Below are 24,075 nucleotides of genomic sequence, written 5' to 3'. Positions count from 1 at the left end.
TGACATCTGGGGCAAGAAAAACTGATGTAATGGCATCAGCTGCATGTTTTATACCCCTGACGACTTGATGTCATGTAAGAAGGGACAGCAGCTGACGCAGGACCCAAGACTTTGTTAATCAGGATGTCTGAGGGCAACCTGCAAGCAACCTAAATGTAATGACTGCAACAGTGAATACACTCAAACATCTACATTTATGGTAAGTGTACAAAACTGTACTTTATTTCTATATGCTTCTGTCTACCTTAAGTGAACACTTGTTATTTACAGCAAATATCTTAAATGTATTTCTTTACTTAAAGATAAAAATGCAGTAGTTTTCCACAGAAATGAAACACTTTTACTGTTTGTACAGAATCTGTCACCATGTGCATTTAGTTAGGCATTTTGTTTGGCAAAACTTAAATGTGTTTGCACGTGTGTGTTTGTGTATGTGTGTATAGATAAGACATAAACAAGACTTCTTTGAGCTAGAAGTATGTATAAGTTTTAAATCAGCCGCCATATAATTCATCTGCATACTTTTCCATATTTAAGTGTTTATTCATCACTGTAGGTAAACGGCGAATAGACTCACATTTGAAAGAAAATATTCGAAAAGTGGTCCTGCAGAATCCACAGGGAATTGAATTTGGAAACTTTGCTGGTGTATTTCATCAGATTCATGGTATACAGCTTTGCCTCACAAAATATGGATACAAGTCACTGCTGAGTTTGCTAGAGGATTTGCCAGATATAGTAATGATAGACAATGACTTGCAGCCACCCATTGTCAGACCACAAATCATAACATTTGGAGTGGATCAGGACAGCGTCAACCAGTGTCCAGTTAAATCTGAACTTCCTAATCAAGTCCAGGATTGTCAGGAAGCACAGAACAGAGATCATAATAATTCTCAAGAACCAGGTATTTTTGTTTTGTTATATTATCTCTAAGTACATGTAACCGAATTTTCCTCAGAAGCGTTATTGTTTAAGTGAATCCTGAGCAGTTGTGTGCTATAATACTTGTTTTCTGAAATGATATATATTCTCTTGTCATGTGGTTTGCCAGTTATTGTGAGTACATCTAACCTCTACTCATTTCACTACTAATGTGCCTACAGTAGTGGACATAAGAATTTTTTAAGGGGGAGGGTACAGTCTGAAAAGTTGACTTGTGGTATCAAAGTGTTGGGGAGGATGTGGAGAAAATATGTTTTGACAGCACATATAAAAAGACAGCAATGTATAGTGAGATGCACATCACAACTGTGTGGCTGATGTACTGGAAGTAGGTAATTTCTGTCCAGCACACAGCATATTTACTTGTAGTACCAACTGTATCAAGACATGCCTAAAAGGAATGTTTCATTGCTATTACAGAAAGTGGATGTATGTAATGACTGTTACTAATGCTCAAACAAATAACAACTCTAAAAACATCTATCTGAAAGCACAGTTTTCAGAGGAAAAAGTCAGGTCCAGTAAAGTAAATAAAGTTTGACATTCAGCTCAGTTTGTGGCTCCATCATAAGTAAGCATCTCCCCCAGAAAATAAATCTCATTATAAAACCACGGTGATGCTTCATGCCTGACCTGTGAGCATAAGGCAAGAGTTTTCAGAGTACAAAACATATCTTGTGCTGCTGGTAATACAGAGAGAAGCACTACCCCTAGTACTGTCATTAACCGATGTAATGGGTCAACAATCCTGTAGACAATGATGTTCACACATACCTCAACTGTACCAAAACTGCAGCTTCAGTGTTTGAAGAGTGAACTCATAGGTTCATAGGACAATACTAGGCTATTGACCCAGAGGCCCTTATAAGCCTAGCCAAGAATTTCACCCATGTTCCCACAAAGTCAACTCCTATTTCCATGATCAGCAGGGACACAGGTGGGATCCCAGAGGTATATTTTCTGTTTCCCATGCAGTCGTCCAGGTTCCTCTTAAAGACGGCTAGTGAGGTACTCTGCTTGACATGGAGAAGAAGTCTATTCCACAGATGGGGGAGTCACTGGGACACAAATTTATCCCGCCAACAAGTTCTATTAATGTCACAGACCAGGTTGAGACCTTGTGTGCAGGTTGCATGACTGGAGTTTGACTTATGGATATGCAGCAACTCCATCAAGGCTGAGTCTGAGATAGCCTTATATGCCAGCTGCAGGTCTCCTCTGAGCAGTCTGTATGAGACTGAGTAGAGGGACAGGGCTTTTAGGTTATCTGTATAGGATAGGTGTTTGAGACCGTGGATTTTCCTGGTTAGGAACCTCTGTGGTCTCTCTATTTTAAGAAACTGCACCTCCATGAAGTTTAAAGAATATATTCAAACTGAGAGCCCTCATAATGCTTAAGTTTCATGGTTCAAAACAAATCTTTGTTATGCTGCTTGGGTTTGCACTTTGTTGTGGTTATCTGATATCTAAGATGTCAGTGTACTAATGCTGGGGTAGTGGCCTCACCCATAGGATCACAAGAAGTTACTAGGTTGTTGGCCCTGAGGCCCTAAGCCTGGCCAAGAATTTAACTCATGTTCCAACAAGTCAGCACCCAATGAACCTGTCCAGCAGGGACATGGGTGTAACCAGGGGTGAATTTTCTGTTCCCCATCCAGTTATCCAAGTTGCGCTTAAAAAGTGAGGTAGTCTGCTTTATGTGGAGAGGGAGTCTATTTCACAGAAGGGGGAGTCTCAGGGACACAAATCTGTCCTGCCAACAAGTTCTGTTGATGTCGCAGACCAGGTTGAGTTGCGCGTGCGGGTTACTCGAGTGGAGCTGGACTTGCGGATATGCAGCAGTCCCATCAAGGCAGGGTCTGAGATTGCTGTATATGCCAGACAGAGGTCACCTCTGAGGAGTCTTTATGAGACTGAGTAGAGGTACAGGGCTTTTAGCCTATTTGTGTAGGGTAGATATTTGATGCCCTGGATTCTCCTGGTGAGGAACATCTTTGGTCTCTCCAGCTGCTGCAGGTGCTTTGTGAGGTAAATGCCAAAAGGGGCATTGTACTCAATAATGGGTCTTACAAGGGAAGAATACAGGGATGTTATGACCTTCTTGTCCCTGGTTGAGATACCCTTCCTAATAATGTGGGCCATGTAGAAAGATTTCCATACAACAGATGCAATATGGTGATCAAAAGTGAGTTTGCTATCAACCTGGGTGCCCAAGTCCATCACGACTGATTGCATCTTTAGGAAAGTCAGTAAAATTTCTCTTTAAGAAAAATAAACTATGTCTGTGCTATCTTCCTCCTGACTAAATCTTCTCTCTTATTCATACTTCTACATCCGTGAAACCATACCTTTCTCCTTATTTCTCTTTATGGCAACTATATCACTCTTTGCTTCTCTCCTCTCTGTTTCTGTTTCTTTTCTGTAACTTACAAATTTGTTCATTCTTTTAATTTTATTATACTTTTCTTAGACAATTTTATTTCCACTGTTTTTTTAGCTTTTTTAAGACTTAAGGACTATCTGTATCTTTTATGGTACAATATTTGTTCAAAGTCCCAGTAATATTAAATTCTATTGTTTATTTCTTTGTAAATTGTTGATTTACTTTATGTCTAATTATTGAATGTTTATTGTGGAGCTTTTCTCCCTGGGTCTCCACTGAAAAAGGGCTTTGTCCCAGTTGGACTAACCCGGTTAACAAATGTCAAATAAATAAATAAATAAAATATTAATGTGATAATTTGTGAGGACATCAAGCTTCCCAAAGGGGATGATTATGCATTTTTTGGCATTCAGTTTGAGGCCATGTTTCTGGCACCAGTCATTTGTTTGGGTGAGACTATCTTGGAGGATGTCCACATCACTAGGGGAATTGATGACAGTGTCCAGAACTTGGTCAGCCATAGGCACCAGTTTTGGTCTGCACTTAAGAAAAATATATCCTAAACAACAGAGACCCAAAGACTGACCTTGGGGTACACCGCTCATTAAGGATTTACTGCTTGAGGTGGCTTCCCCTATTTTGACTAGGTGGGTTCTATCACTGAGATGTTCACTACGCATCTGGTAACATATGGCTTGATGCCTAATTGAGAGAGTTTATCTGTTATACCCAGGGAATAGTATCGAAGGCTTTGGCCAGGTCAAGGTAGGCAATTTGCACCATCTTCTCCTCATCCATGGCTTTGGGGACTGTCTCAAGGAAGGTGACCAAATTTAACAGGCGCGACCTCTGCTTGACAAAACCAAACTGTGTAGGATCAAGTGTCTGGAGGTTGCCAATGTCCTTGTTAATGAGGTCCATAATAATCTATTCCGTGGCCTTGCAGATCAGGCTTATTAGGCTGATGGGCCTATAATTTCCTGGATCAGTTTACACGCCACCTTTGTGCAAAGAGATGACAGTGGCTGTCCTCCACTCAGCTGGGATGAAGCCGGTACTCAGGCTTTGGTTGAGTAGGGTGCCTAATGGTGCTGCGAGTTCCTGCCTGAGATCATGTAGGATGTAGCCTGGGATGTTATCGGGTCCCATGGAGGCTGTATTTTTTGCCTTTGAGAGGGCAGTGATGACTTGCTCCCTAAAGATAAGGGGAGGGGGCGCAGGTGCTGGGGATGTCCTGATTTACTGATGGGGGGACAGAGGTGTGAAGTTTTCATTGAACTTGTCTGCCAGCAGGTTTGCTATATCTATGGTGCTTGTGTGTGTGTGATGTCCTTGACTACCAGTTCTGAGCGGGTTCCTATCATGTGATCGAAAACTGTAAACGGCGAATGCGTATTGAGTGAACCCGATTGGTGGAAACGTCGAAATGTTGCGCACATAACACAGAAATCACGTAGTGAATATTTTCCCTTTACTTTGATGCAGTGTGATCTTGGAGTAGGAATATTTAAGTAGCGGGGGTGTGGGGGGGGGGGTCCCTGCCAACAGCATTTAGGTAAGTATAGTTTTTTTATTTTTGTTTTTTTTATTATATTTTCATAATTTCAAACATTGCTCATATGGTGTCGACCATATGGTGTTCGATGTTTGAAACTTTCGAAAATATAATATAGACCCTTCTGAGCAGATCTGAGTGCTTCATTTGAGATTGAGAACGTTTGTGAAGGCCTTATGATTGTCTTTTGTAGATGTGGCCTGTTTGGACTCAAAATTTGCTTTGGAGGATTTCACTAGTGCTCTTATTTGCTTGTTCAGGCTAAGGAGAGATTGCTTCCAATTAGGCACCTGCTCCTTCTTGGTCCTAGACAACAAGTTTTGCCTTTTTTATAGTTTATTTATTGCATATGTCCACCAGACATGTTTACTCTTCTTTGAGGAGGATGATTTTGTCCTTTTGAGTATTCTTGACTCCATTCAGCTATATTGATGCTTGTATAGTACATTGGTGTAGGTTTGGACATTTGTGCCAGTTCCTATGGAGGGGGTGGGGGCTGTGAAACTGTTTATACCTTCCCTCAGGAGGTTGTAATCAGCTTTGGAGAAGTTTTTATGTTTGATGCTAGCAAGGGGGGGGGAGTTTGAAAGTGACCACTTTGAGGTCTGATCTTACCAGTGAGGATGACATTGTCTGGTGCTGCAGTGGTTACTCATGTTGGTTAATACTATGTCCAAGATATTATCACTTCTTGTGGGGGTGTTGACCAGCTGGTCCAAGGCATTTGCACTGATGAAATCAAGGAATCCTGGGTTTTTGTGTTTTGGCATGAGTAGTTCTTCCAGTCTATGTTTGGATAGTTAAAGTCACCCAGGATCAGGGTAATGGGTTGAATCCTGATAGATTCGAAGAGGTCCAGATAGGTGGAGTGGGCATCTTGAGTCAACGTTGGGGGCCTGTAGCTAGCTATGATTTGAACAGGGATCTTGTCAACAGTTAACTGCACCTAGAATGTCTCCTGTACGTCATACTGTTTGACCAGCCTGGAGGTGTGTATGTTTTTAGTATGTATTGAAACCCCATCGCCTTTTGCTTTGCTGCGCACGGTTTGGCGTCTGAATGTATGACAGGATAAGTAACCTGGTGTGGCTGGGGTGCTCTCCGCAGCGTTGAACCAGGTTTCTGTAACTACACAAATGTCAACATCTTCCAGGGTTAAGAATGCTTGCAGTGAGTGCAGTTTCATGTTTAAACTCCTAGCATTTAGCAGCATGACTGTAATTTGCATTTTGATGAAATTTTCATGTTGGTAGTTTGACTTCATGGCATTGCTTAAAAAGGCACTATGGGAAGGCAAGAGCCTTTGCCAGAAGCCTGAAGCCCAAGGGAGACAGATGCAGACCATCTCTGGCAAAGCATCGTGGTCTGTTGATCATGTCTTCCCAGGCTGTCAGGTACCGGATCCCCTTCAAATGACACCAGAAACTAAGCCAATTGTTAAAGTCAATCATTATCTGTTTGTATTGAAGCATCGTTCTAGGTAACAGTAGAATGCTGTTTAAGGCTAGGGACATCCCTGCCTGAGACACACATTCAGTGAGATCGATCATGTCTGCCTTCATATTTATTTATTCATTTTATTTTATTTATTTGCAGTTGGTTTACCAGGATGGTCCAATTGGGCCAAAAATAACCCATTTTCAATGGAGTCCTGGGGAGAAAAGCTCCATAAAGACAATATTCATGAACAACAAATTCACAGTCACATAGTAGGACAGAAATACAGATAAAAACAAGGCATTTAGAGATAACAATAAATGAAAATCCACACTTAAATATAATAATCCACAAAGAGAACTATAAAATATAAGTAAGTATTTACAAATTTATTTATTTATTTATTTATTTACATTTGTTGACCAGGATAGTCCGGACTGGACACAGGTCCGTTTTCAGCAGAGGCCCAGGGAGAAAAGCTCCACAAATATATTTGTTCCTACTGTAAAACAGCTGGGCAGTGAGCACTTGCGGTGCCTCTTGGTGTTAGTGGGGATGTGAGGTGGGAGAGTAAGTGGGGGTTAAGAAGTAAGGGTGCTATGTGGGATGGGAACAGGGGCATTCCCAGCGAGATTTTAGATGTGAGTGAAGTATTTTTTTAAAGGTAGAGTAACTTGTGGTGGTACAGATAAGTGTGGGTAGGGAGTTCCATGGGAGTGCTAAGGTGGACAAAAGGTTTTTGCCCTAGGGGCGTGATGGTTTATGCAATTCAGTCACGTTCTTGCTGTTGGATCTTAATAGTCTTTCTGGAAGGTGCATTTTAAAGGTAGAGGAAAGGGAGGGAGTGAAGATGAGTTTATGAGCTTGAGGTTAGTAGCAACATATGAAGCATCGGAGACCATACAGGTGCAACTAACCATAGGCAATACTGCTATACAACTGGTAGCATGTTACAGACCACCCTCCCAATCTCAGGAACCCCATTCAGCCTTCCTGAAGACACTGGAGGATATCAGTGTATCACCAAATACCATCATACTGGGAGATTTCAACTACCCTAACATAGATTGGGTGCATTATTCTAGCCATAACACCCTGGCCCAGAGGTTCCTGGAATTCATAAATTCAAATGCACTGGAACAGCTAGTCAAATCTCCCACTAGGGGAGATAATATACTAGACCTGATCATCACAAACATGGGGACAAAATGCTCCACACCGGAAGTATACCCCTCACTAGTGAGATCTGACCTCAAACTAATCACCCTGGATATACATATCCCACCTACACCCCCAGCACAAAAGACTATAGTGAAAAACTTCTCAAAAGCCGACTTCACTCTTCTTAAGACTGAGATGGTATCCTTTAAGCCCACTGGGCCAGTGGAAACCACATCCCACAATGCTGAATCCTTCACAGGGGCGGCTCGTGGCATCAGACTGCCGGACTGCAGCCCCCTCAGCTAAATTATAAGTGAGACAGTGAGACAATCAAAATGTAAAACAAAATTCGAGTCCGCGACTCGGAAGTACACGCATGCGCACTGTAACCGCCTCAGGCTGCAGCGTTTTAAACATATTATTATTTTTTTTTTAATTGCAGCCCGGTGGAGTCAATGAAGGCATCATTGTGATGCCCAGAAGTCTATGCGGTTCCAAACCGCATAGAATTGGAAGGGGCTCGGACTGCGACGTCCGCAGGTACGTCATGACGTGCTTGCTGGGCTAAATGCTGCTGATTAGTTGTCACTCTCTTCCCGGGCTTTATCATGAGCTGGAAAAAGAGTGAGAATCAATCAGTCAGTTGTCGGCCTGACTTGTGGATTGTCGTGACCTTTTTTTAAACTTTTTATCGGATTATTTTACTTTTTTTTTTTTATTTGGGTGGATTGTCAGCTGTGCTAGAAGGAAGAACAGAACAACAAGAAGAAAGAAGAAGAAAGAAAAGAAGAACAGAGTGAAGGTGCAGAATTAAAGTAAGTATTGTTGTAATTAGGGCAGTAATAGACCGGTGATCCTTGAACATGTGAGTGAAGACTGTCAGAAATGGCCTGTGCAACATTGCAACCTTGCTTTCATAAGATGAAAAACAAGTCCACAACTAGACAAAGCAGTAGAAAACAGTATGATACAAAAAAGATGTCCCTTTGTTGAGTGTGTATGAAAAGGACACCATGTACTATATCACAGTTCAAAGAAACAGGCAGTCAAAACTATGTTATCTCATTTTATAAGGGAGATAAGTACAGTTCTTATTGTAAAAAAGGATATGCAAATGTCAAGTTTAAGTCATAACATGAAACGATTTATTGAAAGATGTGTTTCAGGTTTTGCTAACACAAATGTATACAACAGAAAAACATAATCCTATCAACTATGCCATATATGTTGGGACATTCAGATTTTCAGCATCACTATGTTGGGAGATACAATTGGAGGAACCATCAGGGAATGATCGGGATACTTGCAGAAAGTTAATGTGAGGGAGATTAAGAGGTGCTTGTTAGCAGTATAAAGACGTGTACTCTTGTTGAAAAAAAAAACAAAAACAGAAAAAAATAGCATTAACACTGGGAATACAGTAGTTCTGTAACTAGTTATGTCATGGTATGGTCATCTGCTTCAGGTTGTAATGCAGCCCTAGCCTACAGCCCCACAACTCCCAAGTTACATCAGTCGGTGCAGTAGTGATTAAACCTTCCTAGGTAAATAAAAGAAAATTAGATCTGGATGAAGTGCAGCACCACTAGTTGGTCTGATGTCAAACAAGTGAGCAGAACCCAGCTCAGAAACTAAGTCTGCACATTTCTCCAGGTTATTCAGCTTACATTTGTTAACATATTTCAGAACTGTTACTGCATCATTGCTGTACTGATGAGGATAGTCTTTCTTAAAGCCACAATTGCTACTCATCAGGTATGCAAGATTTCTAAATGGAAGGCAGTGCTTATTTACAAATATCTTGATTTGTGATAGATGTGCTATAATCCAGCATTGTTATTCCACAGACTTTTCTAACTAGAAAGCATGTGTCCTTTCCCCTTCTCCCAGGAGAATAAGACTGCACATCATAGTCGCATCCCAAGCAATCGACTGCACTTTTATAGTCATAGTTATTAAGTCCTGACAGGTGGCAGACAGCTACAATTACAAAGACTTTCAAAAAAAAAAAAACTTCCTGGTTAGTGGCATACTAACCTTACTTGAAACATGAAAGATTTGACCTACTGAAACGTCAGAATGTTTTCCTTTTTTGGTAGGGTATCCTACTAAGATCCAACTTGAATATCTTTTCTGAAGAAGTACACTGGAATGCACATGCTACTCATGAAGTTGTGTTTATAGATACGAGTCAGTTTTTTTTTTTGTCAGTCCATCTGAAGGGAAAATCATTTGACATATTCCTAGCATAAAGAATTTCATGATGTATCTAGTAAATGGTGCATAGAGAGTAAACGTTTGAAGTTTCAATGAATTTGCTTTGAAGTGCACAGTGCTAATGAGACTTTGATTTTTAGCACTGATATAACTGTTAATTCAGTTACTTGATGCATGGTTGCAATGTTAAGCAGATACTTTAGTAAGGAAAGATAAGACATCTGATGGAGAGTTTCCTTACTATCAGAGCTAGTTATATAAGTAATTAAGCAGCCTGATATCTTTTATTGCATATGGGACAGGCAGCCAGTTGTTGTAGACAGACTATGTGAAGGGATGTCAGAACTGGTAAAGGAGTGCTGCCGACTTCAGTGGATATCCAGAGTAAATAATCTGACTTTTTGTATAACTCATTTTAAAGTTAGCATTACTGGTGTGGGTTTAGCAGAGGATGAACCTCCCAAATAGCCTTTAGCAGTGAAATGTAGCTTCAGTGTGTGTGTGTGTGTGTGTGTGTGTGTGTGTGTGTGTGTGTGTGTGTGTGTGTGTGTGTGTGTGTGTGTGTGTGTGTGAACTGCCCCATTTGCTACATGGTGGTGGGTAGAGAATAAGGCTTGAACCCTATACCTTGAGGCCAAATGGCAAGAGCCTGAATTCCCTACCCACCACCATTTATAAAAATGTGCAGATTTTTACCTCATATTTGTTCTGTTCCTCATAAAATCTGTGGTTTCTGTATTGTTGTTTCTTAACACAGTCAGTAGTGCAGTGGTAGTATTGTTGCCTGACAGCTACAGGTTGTCTGGTTTGATTCTTGGCTGGGGTGCCTTCTGTGTGGAGTCTGCATGTCCTCCCTGCGTTTGTATGGGTTTGCTCTGGTATCCTCCCATCTTACAAAGACATATGTTTGGAGTATTTCTGCTGAAAATTGGCTTTTGTTCTAAGTCAGACTTTCCTGGTTAACAAATGTTAAATAAAAATGACAAACATTTGTATTTCAGACTTCATATTCTTCAGAAAGTACATGGTAACGCAAAACCTATTATTATAGCAATTTTCTAAGTTTATAAGATGGATATTTGAAATTTGTCCCTATGTTTGGGACTGTATTCCCACATTATTGGCTTCATCCAGGTTTTTTTTGTGCCAAGGTTGAAAGCTATGGTGAGAACTGAATTCACTGAATATGTTTGGGAGCTGTATTCCCCCATTATTGGCTTTGTTCAGGTGTTTTGTGCTAAGATGTTGCCAGCTATAGTGAGAACTGAATTCACTAAATGGCACCCATTTAAGTTTCAGTCTTCCTCACTTTCATAAAACAGATGATTTGGCATAGTGGTATGTTGTTCTGACTATTTTGCATAGGGTCCTGGGTTCAATACTTGGCAGTGAAATTTATGGTGGTAACACAACATTTTATTCTAGCAACTTTCCAACATTATATAATCAATGTTTAAAACGTGTCCCTGTTTTTTGGTCTTTTGCCCCCCCCCCCCTAAATTTTGGCTTTTTCCAGATTTCTTGTGCTGCAAAGTTCAGAGATACAGCTGAGTGTCAAGTAGATTTTACAAGAAGCTGAGAGCTGCAGAGGAACAAAAGTTTAGTGCTGCTTATGCTGAATCTGCTTGCATTGTTAATAGGATAACATGTAGTGTACTTGCTTTTGATGCAGAAGGCTGTGGGTTCTACTCCCACAGTAGGTAGATGCATTACTAATAACTATATTGTATTGTAAAGGGGGTGGATGCTGCAGTCCTTTTTGGTGAAGATACCTAGTAACTATATGAACATGTTATCAGTTTGCCATCCATTCCCTATTGCAATATTACTAGCTTATCATTTTTAATGCAACATTGGCAATTTATTCCTCAAGGGCAACATGCACTTTATGTGTAGATGAAACAATGAAATATGAAGTTGTTTGCTAGCAGCAACCTCTTCATTAGTTACATATTTCTTTAATGTGGAATTATTTAGATGACTTTTACTTCTTCAGAGATTGTGCATATTTACTGATACTGGTGGACTGTAGAAGTCTGAGTAGACTTTTATGATAGAAATGTTCTGAATTGGGCAGTTTTGTCATTATTGGTGCATGCATTTTGTTTCATTGTTTACTGGAAAAATGTTCAAAACAACAAATTTAAAACGCCCTCTAACAACTGCATTATATTGTACAAGGAATATAATTTAATACAATCAGGAAGGTGTATCAAAGAACACATCTATGTTTTGTGTGCAAGGGGCCTATGATTTGAAAACAGCCCAAAGTTAATCTTTATCTACCACTGGCAAAATGTATTTTCTTTGAATGTGGGTTTCAATGCTGTTTCAGTGAATGTGAATTTCAAGGGCAGAGAAGTTTTAATGCTAATAAGTCTGTTTTCACTGTCAGATTGCATCGCTTTGTTTAGCAGATGTTTTAGTGTTTGTGCTGTAAAATGCAAAATAAAACTTTCAAATGAAGTCCAAATCATTGTAGAAGTAAAGCAGCATGCACATTAATGTTTATGATAAATGGGGTGAAATAGCCAAATAATGGTTCATTGGAATGGCTGCAGGGGGGAGGCTCCATTCGACCATGATTTTATGAGAGGTAAGAGCGGCAAGCTCAATGACTGCCCTGGCTGAACTATACCTCTCAACTGTCCAGATTTTAACAGAATGAATAGATTTTTGCTTCTTATTTTTGGTTAGCTCCTCATACAATGTGTGGTTTTCTGGTAAATAATTTGAAATTAAGTCACTAAATAATGACAGACACTGAGTACAGACTTCATAACCTTCAGAAAAATGCATGCTAAAGCAAGACCTGTTATTCTATCAACTGTCTCAGTTTATACAACAATTTTTAGTACTGTTTATATGTTCCCCCAGTATATTTGGCCTTGTCCAGATTTCCTGCATTAACAGGTTGAGAGGTACATGCAAATAAATTGCTTTATAGAATTAGGCATATCCAAACCTCTCAACTGTCCCCAATTTTGGCTCAAAATGTTGCTCTTCCCCTAATAATCCTGCCGCAAAATGGCAATTTTGGAAGAAAATGTGGAGGGTTTACAATTAAGAAATAACTAATAATCAGAGTTATAGATTTCTTTTATTTCAGAAATGCATGTAGATTCTTTTATTTTGTCAGCTGCTCAAGTTAGCAGTACTAATATTAAAAAGTGTCCCTTCTTTGACAGGTTCCCAGCTGTATTGTGTGGCTATTTTATATTTTTGCATCACATTTTTGGTCCATTTTTCATAAAATTGTGTTTTATTGGCAAATTAGTGGCAAATCATTAAAGACTGAAGTTAGAAAGTAATGGCAGACATTTGAGTTTCAGATTTCATGCCCTTCAGAAATATTCATAGTAATGGAAGACCTACTATTCTATTATCTTTCTAAATTTATAAGAGCAATATTTAAAAAGTGTCCTTATTTTTGGGCCTCTGTCCCACTTTTATGTATGGCTTTGTCCAGATTTCTTGCTCTGAGGTTGAGAGGTATGACAAATGTGTCTTTGTAAGGCAAACACCTTAACCACTAGGCCACCCTCCCAACCCCATCACAGTCAGCCAGAGACATTTCAAATTGTGACATATGTGTTGCACCCCACTCCCCCATGTAGTGACTCTGTATGTGTCCAAGCAAGGCAATGAGCAGTTATGCAGTGTAAATGTGCAGAGTATCCCCCCATCCAAGATAGACACAAATACTACTTTTATTTTGTCCTTGATTTTGCAGAATGATCTGGTTTCTGTCATATTTTTATAATGTTGATTTATTCTTATTATTACTCAGAAAGTGCCTGTTGCTCTGTGTTTAAGTAGCAATGCTTTAATGACCATCAGGTAAGCTTGTCTGAGATTGTAAGCTTTAATAAGCATACTGCTAACTGCTAACATTGAAAGCCTTTCTGTTGTTGCCATGCAGAGAATACTTACATAACTAGATAATGTATAAGCCTTGGGTATTGAAATGCATATGACAGTATTTGTAATAAAGAACAGGATTACATTATTTTAAGAAGCTCATTACATTTGTTGGAGACTTGCAGTCATCTTTGCAGACTTTACCTGTAAACTAAATAGATTGCCAATCTATCATGTGTGGTCCATTACCTGTACAATAATCCTTAAAGCAATGTTTCTTGAGCTTGTTTCTTGTTTGCTTTTCATTTTTTACTTTGATCATGTTTTCCCCATGAAACAAGTAGATAGTTGTTGTCAGGCAGCAGGTCTTTTTTGGATAAGAAACATTTTTACAAGTGGAGGTATCACAGAGATTGCTACTTTCAGCATGTTACTTGGTAGTTTAATAAAGCTGAATATAAATTATAATTAGAAAGTGCAAGGAGAAGTGGTTTGAGTTGAGTGCTGCTTGTTTTTCTTATACTTGATTTTGACTGGCATTCCAGTAATATATTTAAAAAGTAATTTATTTTTTCATGCCTCACAACCTTTTTGTTTCCATCTAGATATTAAATAAGCTGTCATGCAGCCAATGCATTGAAATATTTTTTTCTTCACTTCATTTAGTCTTGATTGGACTCTCATAATGACAGTTTGGCACCCAGGGCAGCGTATTTAAAGTTCCAGTTTTTGTGGTTTTGAGAATAGCTCCTCCCCTTTCTAGTTGGCCACACCCCCTCCCATTGGCTCCACCCACTCAACTGTCTCCTGCAGCCCCCCTTTGATATGAAGTCACCAGCCACCACTGATCCTTCACAAATGCGTTATATGGACATCTCCAAGAATGCATGGATCATGCAATCCCAAATAAATCCAAGACCCTCTCCACCAAGGGCAAGCGTCCTGTCTGGTGGACCTCAGCCATAAACAAATTGCATAACAAAAGAAGGAAGCTACTGCATGACAGAGCTAAATACCATAAAGGGAAGGCATCTCTGATTAACATTAGCAGAATGCTACATTCCCTCATAAAAACATCCAAGGCCAACTTTGAGAGAAAAATCGCTAAGGACACTAAAGATAACCACAAGGCCTTCTTCAGCTATGTTAGAAACCTGGGCGGAAACCCTCAGATATGCTCAGAGTTAGTTCACAACGACAAAAAATACACTGAACCCACAGATATTGCCAACATTCTGGCTGACAGGTTCAGTGCAAATTTCTCCCCTCCCTCACCCCCAAAAGATGAAATACTTATCCCAGCTGAATGTAGTCTCCCTGTCATCTCGGATGTCCAGGTGAGAGCAGCCCTCAGCAAAGCTAAAAACACAGCATCAATGGGACCTGACGGCATCCCGGGTTGCGTGCTACGTGAACTCCAAGAGGAGCTTAACCCACACATAAAAATGCTATTTAACCTTAGCCTTACCACAGGATATGTACCTGAACACTGGCGTACAGCAACAGTGGTCCCACTCCACAAAGGAGGCATCTCTACAGACCCTGGAAACTACCACCCCATAAGCTTAACCAGCCTGGTCTGCAAAGCTATGGAAAGAATCATTATGGAACTCATAAACAGAGACATTGGAGACCTACAGACACTTGATCCCACCCAGTTCGGCTTTGTAAAGGGCAGATCCTGCCTTTTGAACCTGGTTGATTTTTTCGAAACAGTCACTAGAGCCATTGATGAGGGCATAGCAGTCCATACAGCCTACCTGGACTTAGCTAAGGCCTTTGACACAATACCCCACTCAGGCATCATAGATAAGCTCAGCAGCTTAGATGTAAACCCATATGTCACTAGATGGGTTGCAAACTGGCTAAAGGACAGATTACATAAAGTGAAAATGGCTGGAGCCTTGTCAGACTCAAAGCCAGTCACAAGTGGTGTCCCACAGGGCTCTGTCCTGGGACCCCTCTTGTTCAGCATTTATTTCTCAGATGTTAAAGCAAACATGGGTGGGTTGTGGCTGACGAAGTTTGCAGATGACTGCAAACTAGGTGCCATAGTCGATACACCAGCTGACACATACATCCTACAGAATGGCCTCACAGAAACGGACAACTGGTGCTGGAATCATGGTCTTAAACTAAATGCCAAAAAATGTATAGTCATCCCCTTTGGGAAAAACAAGGTACCCACAAATTATCACATAGACAGTAACCCACTGAGTACGGAAAAAGTCATCAGAGACCTGGGGACTCAAGTCGACAGCGACCTCTCATTTGACACCCACGTTGCCAAAGTGGTTAGAAAGACATTCTACCTTGCCCACCTTATCATGAAGGGATTCACATCCAGATCAAAGGAGGTCATTGTACCCGTATACTCCTCCCTTATCAGACCCATGATTGAGTACAATGCCCCATTTGGTATGTACCTCACCCGGCACCTGCAGCAGCTGGAGAGACCACAAAAGTACCTCACTAAGAGGATCAAGGGTCTCCAACATATGTCTTATTCTGCCAGACTAAAGAAACTCCAGCTCTATTCAGTAGCATACCGCCTGCTCAGAGGTGATCTGTGCCTGACATACAAGGCCATGTCCAATCAGGATCTGATGGACATGCTCCACCTCAAAGGATCCAAATCCATCAGAACCACAAGAGCCAAAGACTTAAACCTCGACACAAGTATGAATAGAACATGCTGGAGGGATAGATTCATAACCCAGAGGCTTCCCAAGCTCTGGAACAGAATCCCAGTTCATGTTAGGCAGAGCCCCTTACTGACACTCTTCAAGAGAAACCTTGATGAGTGGATGGGAGACCGTAGGTTTACCCCGGGGGTCACCTCTGTGTCACTACTAGACAGGGGCACAGTAAACTAATTCATTTATGTAAGGGGATTTTCACTGTGTCACTACTAGACAGAGGCACAGTATTCTAATTCTATTCGGTAACATTACATGGGGTGGCGAAAGCCATATCACTATGGCTAGGCTTACAAATGCCCCAGGGCAGATAGCCTAGTACTTAATTTTGAAACTATGAAACTATGAATGTAGGTGAGATAATTTGGCAGCTCTAACCAATGAAGTTTGTGTAGAGCAATGCAGTGATGAGTACAAGATTTGTATCATGAGGCGAATTTGGCAATTTTATTGTAACAGCAGGAGAGTTTTGTCTTAAGAGTGGATTGTAGATTAGTAAGGAGTGGGGCACCGTATAGTAGAGAATGGATGTGGTAGAGGGAGTGAGACAGCGATTATGGCGATAAAGCATGCCAAGTTTCTGGGGGGTTTTTAATATTTTTTAGTAGGTGGTGTTGAACTTAAGTTGGTCATCAATGAGGACTCCTAGGAGTTTAGCTTCACAAACTAATTCGAGAGATGTGTTGTTCTGGCTAGTGATGGAGAAGGAGTTTTTGTCTATGCTGGTTGATTTAGAAGGGGTGAAGATCATAAGTTTTCTTTTGGAAGTATTGAGTGCTAGGTGGTTGTCTAACATCCATTGTTCTGTGGTGTTAAAGGCATCGTGGGTTAGTTTTATAAGGGTGGGGATGGAAGTGGCAGAACAGATGATAGTTGAATCGTCTGCATATTGGATGAGTTTTGCATTAGGAACAGAATGGTAGAAATCATTTATGAAAATATTGAAAAGTAGGGGACCTAGTACAGAGCCCTGTGGTACACCTGTCTGGGTATTAAGGAATGGAGAGGTGGCTTTTTTCCATTTTACTGCTTGTCGCCTATTAGAGAGGTAACTGGTAAACCAACTGTGAGAGGAGGGAGGTAGGTTTCGATTAGAGAGCTTAGTTAGTAGGAGATTGTGAGAAATGGTGTTGAAAGCCTTTGAAAGGTCTAGGAGTAGGGTAGAAATGATAGAGCCAGAGTCACAGGCTTTATTAATAGTTTCAAGGAAGGAGAGGAGAGCAGTGGTAGCACTATGGCCAGGTCTGAATCCATGTTTTGTAGGGGTTAGTAGGTGGTTGTCAATGAGATAGGGCAGAAGTTGTAGGTAGATACATTTTTCGAGAAGTTTAGAGATGGGTGATAGGATGGCAATAGGTCGAAAATTTGAAATATTGTTATTCTATTGTGAAGGGGAATAATAAAGGCCTTTTTCCAAAGCTGGGGGACATGGCCTTCTTGAATTGACCTGTTTACTAGAGTGCAGATGGGGAAGGCTATGGCTTCTGCATCTATCTTTAGAAAGTATAAAGTATCATATAGTCCAGGGAGGTACATCTCAAGTCATTCATGCCAACATGGACTATGACAGAGTCATAACAGTACCTGTTGTTGAGAGACTTGAGTGTATGGGTGATATGGTGGATTCTGACACCTGACAGACAACTAACCGTGACCTTCTCCTTGTCCAACCTGGTGAGAGGCACATGTGTGTCTCACAATGGACTCTCCTATGACTAATATGTTGGGTTTATGGTTAGGCCTTAGTGGCTATGCGACACAGGTGCATGGACTATGTGTGGTGTGGTGGGTTGTGGAGTTTGTGTGTGTTTTTGCCTTGGAGGTCTCTTTTACCTGGGTATGTTTTTGTTGAGGACCTCTGCATATGTGGGTGTGCGTTGTGTAAGTGTAGCTGGTGTTTGAGGTGTGGTGTTTGTGTTGACAACCTTCTCAGTGTGAAATGTACTGGCTTGTGAGGGAGAGAACATAGACTCTAGGTTCTTAATGTAACTGCATCTCTCACAAATTTTGTTCCTAGGTGGTAGTAGTAGAGGGTTGTCCGTGTACATGAGGCAGTTGCTACACTGTCTCAGGATGCCCATATTGACCAGACTGGCAGGAGAAACCATAGGAAATTGTCCATCCGTATTTGTCAGAATCTGAGGGAGAGAGGCCAGAGAGAGCTGAGGGGATAAATGGTGGAAGGTCTAAGATGAGTATTACTGGGTGATCACACAAGTGCTACAAAGGAAAAATTAGTAACGTGTTGTTTTAGCTGCCATATATATCCCAACAGGTAAAAACACTGCCACAGTAGAAAATATCCTTTACTGGGTATCCAACCATATTCAACATGAAACATTAATGTAGAGACTTAGATACATATATATTGCCAGCTTAATTATAGAAACACCCCATCTGATTCCATAAATCTCTGCGGCTTGATATTTGCATCTGTTACTAGAGTCCACAAAAGGCCTGGCAAGCAGTCAAACTTAGACTGAATTCTTACTAAAAGACCCCCAAAAAAATTAGGACAGCTGGTAGGCTTCTAGACAGACTAAGTGATCAACTACCTACTCAAACAACTTTGACAAGACACTTATCAAAACATTATCAGAATATAACTGGAAGAATACTAAAAACCTATGCCTAAAGTCTGTTCTTTAGACTCTGCTTTCATATACTTCAACAAGACCCTGGCATCACACAGTTCAAAGAGATATTCCTAAAAATTCTCAATAGCCTTGCGTGTACTGAAAGGGTCAAATCCAATACTGCACAATGGTAAATAATGGAAACTAAGAAATTAATGATACAGTGTGACAATGCGTGGAAAGACTGCACAAAATAGTTACCAAGTTTTAGGTACGTAAAGAAGAGGACAAAATATCAAGTAAAACATGACAAGCAAACCTATTATAACATTCTCTAAAATAATCATTAAAACAACCCGAAACTCTTCTGGACATCCATAAACAAACTTTTGCATCCAGGCCAAACTACCACCCCCAACCCTATATCCAATTATTTTATAAATACAATAATGTCCCTCACAAGCATTACTACCTCCACTACTCTTTCAGTACCTGCAGCCTCTACTAAATATCTCAGCTATTTGACTTCAGCCCAGTACCTACCTATCTCCACTGCTGACCATCCCTCCTAAGACTACTTAAAAATAGCTGCAGACAGAATTGCTTTCCAGTCGCTGTACTGATAAATAGATCTGTATCTGAAAATGTCCCTTCTATCAGAAAAAAATGTATACCTTTATACAAAGTTGACATATTCACAAAGTTTAATAACTACAGGCCATAGCAATCCTCTCCCCCTTTCAAAAAGTTTTGGAAAATGTAGTCATGCTCAGCTTCTATATCACCTAAATTTAAATACTCTGTCTGAAACACAGCATGGTTTCAGACCCCACCACAGCACAACCACTGCTCTCCTTCACTTCACCAACACTACTAACCAGCATAGGAACAATGATAACCTATTGTCAACTGATAACCAGCATAGGAACAATGGTAACCTACTGTCAACTGCTACCCAGCATAGGAACAATGGTAACGTACTGTCAACTGCTAACCAGCATAGGAACAATGGTAACCTACTGTCAACTGCTAACCAGCATAGGAACAATGGTAACCTACTGTCAACTGCTAACCAGCATAGGAACAATAGTAACCTACTGTCAACTGCTACCCAGCATAGGAACAATGGTAATGTACTGTCAACTGCTAATCAGAACAAGAACAATCATAACCTACTATCAACTGCTAACCAGCAAAGGAACAATGGTAACCTACTGTCAACTACTAACCAGCATAGGAACAATGGTAACCTACTGTCAACTGCTAACCAGCACAGGAACAATGGTAACCTACTGTCAACTGCTAACCAGCACAGGAACAATGGTAACCTATTGTCAACTGTGTTCCTAGACTTACCCAAAGCTGTTGACACTGTATCTCACTAACATTATACACCAAATTGCATCTATATGTCTCCTTCAGTCCTCCCTTACATAGTTCCTTAGTTATCTGTCTGGAAGGCAAAAAGCAGTCATATGGCAAAAAGACCTCTCCTCCTCTCTTGTGGTTATCATTGTGGTCCCTCAGCCCTCCCTTTAATATTTTTATGAACAATCTTTACAGTTATAATTGGTTCACCTGAGTGGGAGTGCAGGTTATATAAGAGAAAACTTGGTTTGGTACATGAAAAGCTATATGGAGTCCGGTGCCTTCACAGAGACTGTAGCACATTATAGGATGCCACCCACTGATTCTACTAGCAGATCACATTAGCAAAAAACTTCACCCCCAATATTCCCAGATCACATATCTGCATCTACACCTCCCCAAATGTCTCAAGAACAAGTCCACTATCTATCGGCAAGAACACTCAGTCATGGCCAGATAACATAACTGGAGGCCTACAGCGTAGCCTGAAACAGGACCTGTCATCCACCTGCAGAGATTATTCAATATAAACCTCAACAAACAATGTCCTGGGGAAGTTGAGAACAGAAACAGTCATTCCGCTGCATCAAATTACCCAGTTAATTACAGACCAATAAGTCTGCCAAGCCTCATCTGTAAGATTACCACTATGCAAGACACACACACACACACACATCACAAACATCACCATACAGAAAGACACACAACACTGAATACATCCCATCTCATACCTTGGCCCTTAGTGTAACCTTAACCCAACAAAACTTACATAAACTCCCAAATTAACACAAACACAATCAAACACACACCGCACTCAATTTATACTCTACCCTAGCCCTTACTCCGACCCTAAACAGCAAACACTTGTGCTCACACACACACACACACACACACACACACACACACACACACACACACACACACACACACACACACACTCTCCCACCCATAATGCTGAACATTTTAGTATATCCAGAACTTTTGTCAGTACAAACAAATACACCTACCTACAATTCATATTGAAAAAGCTGACACGTACCATAGTAAAAGATGCACATACTCACAAAATAAAGATAGTACCATTATTTCTTTTCTCCCACCCAAACAAAAATATTCAAGATACAGTGAAGGCTCATTCTGCTTGTACACTGGCTTCTTCTGTCTTTGGAAAAGGGTTGGATTCTAAAAGTATTCCAAAAGCAGCAACTAAGTCCTCTAAACATACTTTTATAAAGAATTATAAAACAGATTCCTTCTCTAAGTCTAGGGCAGGCTTTGCCAGAACCTTCCTGGGGCTCCAGGGCCTTCCTCCTTTCTTCTCCAGATCTGTTTCAGCTATGGTACCCATTTAGGTTCAAAATACTTCAGCAGTGATCAAATGAAGAACTTAGTACAGTTGTGTTAGTAAACTTACCACAACAGTAGATGTTCAAATAATCAAAAAAAAAAGAGCAAAATCATCTTATACCACAGTCCTCCTAGTTTATACAAGATCATTCATATCTGTCATTGTCCATTCACCAGCATACATCTGTTATGTGTATCACCTAATCACACACACACACACACACACACACACACACACACACACACACACACACACACACACACTTACTGGTGAGATGAAACCAACATTGCTTAGAAATCAGCTCTATGTCTAGGTCATGCAGAGCTACAGTACAACTGCTTAGCAATGTTAGTGTCTTAGTTTAGTACACAACACATATGCTGGAAGGTAATCAAAGCAAATATATGACATAGAAGGTGGCAAAGAAAAGTGATGATACTTAGATTGCAGTTTGAACAAAACAGCAGTTTCTGGTCCATGCAGTCGCATCTCAGAGACAGTACATCCCTATGCTGTCAAATGTCTATCGGCCCATCCCCAAATTTCCTAACAGTACAAAGTAGTGAAAAGAAAAGTGCAAAAGCACCTGGGGAATAGACGTGTGATGTCATCACAAGAAAGAACATGGTAACACAATTATAATCCATTGCATCATCATCGGAAGTACTCGGACTGCAGTTATATTCAAACTATTGTAAGAATACTCACTGACAAATTGCACAAACACAAGAAAACAGACATTTCAGTCTTCCAGTGTTTAGGCCATAAACAAAGTGTTTGAGAAACCTTAAGACCTAAATGTCTTCATCATGGACCACCATGCTACCTCTAACTAACTAGGATAATATATACGGTATGGTAATTTTAGACTATACCTCTAGGTACCTGTCAGTGTCCAGCTGTAGAACGTGTGCTCTGAAATCATCATGAAAAGCTACAGGTAAACAATCAGGTTCCTGTCTTTTACCATCAAACAGGTTAAGACTGATCTGAAACTACAGATGGACAGGGGTGCAGCCAAAGATTTCCATTTTGTACATACTTTCTCCTATTAAGACTCTTTCTGCCTCATTTCACATTAAAAAATGCCCATTGTTCCAAATGTCACCACGTGTGCATAACTTGTCTCTACTTCAAAAAATAAAAAAAAAGGTTTTCAGATGAATAATCACACTTATAAGCAAACTGTGTTAAGGTGTATGTTGTAGCACTTCCTTTCTGACATTGATAGACTTCTTATTGCCTCTGTAATTCATAAGGTTTCTGAGAGAGAGTCAGAAAAAAAAAGTACTCATTTGAGTACAGAGTATGCCTGGCTACACTCTTGCAGACAGACAGGCACATGTGCATACACAAACACATACACATACACATACAAGTACTTGCAAAAATATTTTTCTGTACACACAGGCGTGTATATTTATTTGAATTATCAAATATACACAACTAGTAGTAACGCAGGAGTTCCCCAGCTATTCTGTGTCCTTCTTCGGTGGAAATGAATTCCTCTGTCTACACCCTCTCCAATATTGGTGGTTATCTGTTTCTGTTTTTAGCATACGAATCCAGCTAGTATTCAACTGTAACCTCAAAGACATTGCTAAATGTATCCTATAATTACTAACCTTCAGCAGAACAGTGCTTGATATCTGTCACTTACAACTACTAATCAGTTAGTTCTCTCCACCATAGAAATAGATACATTTTGGAGAAGTATCAATGACGATCCCATGGAACATAACAAAGATGCTAAATGGATAGAAGAAGTAAAAGAAAGAATAAGAAGTTTAAAGGTACAGGATATGAAATGGGATGAAATAACAGCCAGAAAGATTGAAACAAATTTAAGAAAAGCCTCTAATTGGAAACTCTCAGGCTCAGATGCAGTACCTAACTTCTGGTTAAATGTATTAACATGTTTGTATGAAGGTTTAGCCATGAGTAAGAATTATTTATATGAGCACCCCAAACAGACACCAATCTGGCTAGCAACAGGAAAAACAATGCTGCTACTTAAGAGTGAACCTGCAAGTTACCCTAAAAATTATAGGCCAATAACTTGCCATCTGATGGTGTATAAACTATACACTGGGATTGATGCCAACAGAGTTTATAGTCAATTTGAAGAAAACTCAGTTATGGCAATAGAACAAAAGGTTAATAAAAGAAAGACATATGGAACAAAGGAACATTTGCTGTTAAATAAAGTCATAGTGGAGAACTGTAAAAAGGAGAAGAATTTAAGTATGGCTTGGATTGACTATAAAAAAGTATTTGATAATATCCCACATTCGTGGATAAAAAAGAGTGCTTAAAAATGTATAAGATGCACCCTACACTGATCGACTACATTACAATGACCATGAAACAGTGGCAGACCACTTTGCAATTAAGCCATGATAAAGGACAAATTATTATTCCAGGTATAAAAATTCAAACGGGGATATTCCAGGGTGACTGTCACCACTGCTGTTATGCCTTGCCCTTAACCCATTACACTATCTACTTAACAGCTTAGGCCATGG

The 24,075-nt window shown here is 40.2% G+C and overlaps 1 protein-coding gene across 2 annotated transcripts in view; it reads left to right on the top strand.

Annotated features, from left to right (window-relative positions):
• The window catches only part of LOC122809657, a 673,939-nt gene that overhangs the window by 67,504 nt on the left and 582,360 nt on the right, over positions 1–24,075 (top strand). For both annotated transcript variants that reach the window (XM_044081325.1, XM_044081317.1), the window contains exon 3: positions 557–907. In XM_044081325.1, the coding sequence (XP_043937260.1) occupies positions 557–907 (351 nt within the window). The remainder of the gene's footprint in view (positions 1–556; positions 908–24,075) is intronic.

The sequence above is a fragment of the Protopterus annectens genome, chromosome 1.part1 (assembly GCF_019279795.1).
Source record: "Protopterus annectens isolate FY-2018-M chromosome 1.part1, PAN1.0, whole genome shotgun sequence".
In the NCBI taxonomy this organism is placed as follows: Eukaryota; Metazoa; Chordata; order Ceratodontiformes; family Protopteridae; genus Protopterus; species Protopterus annectens.
This window is presented reverse-complemented; position numbering and strand designations above follow the sequence as displayed.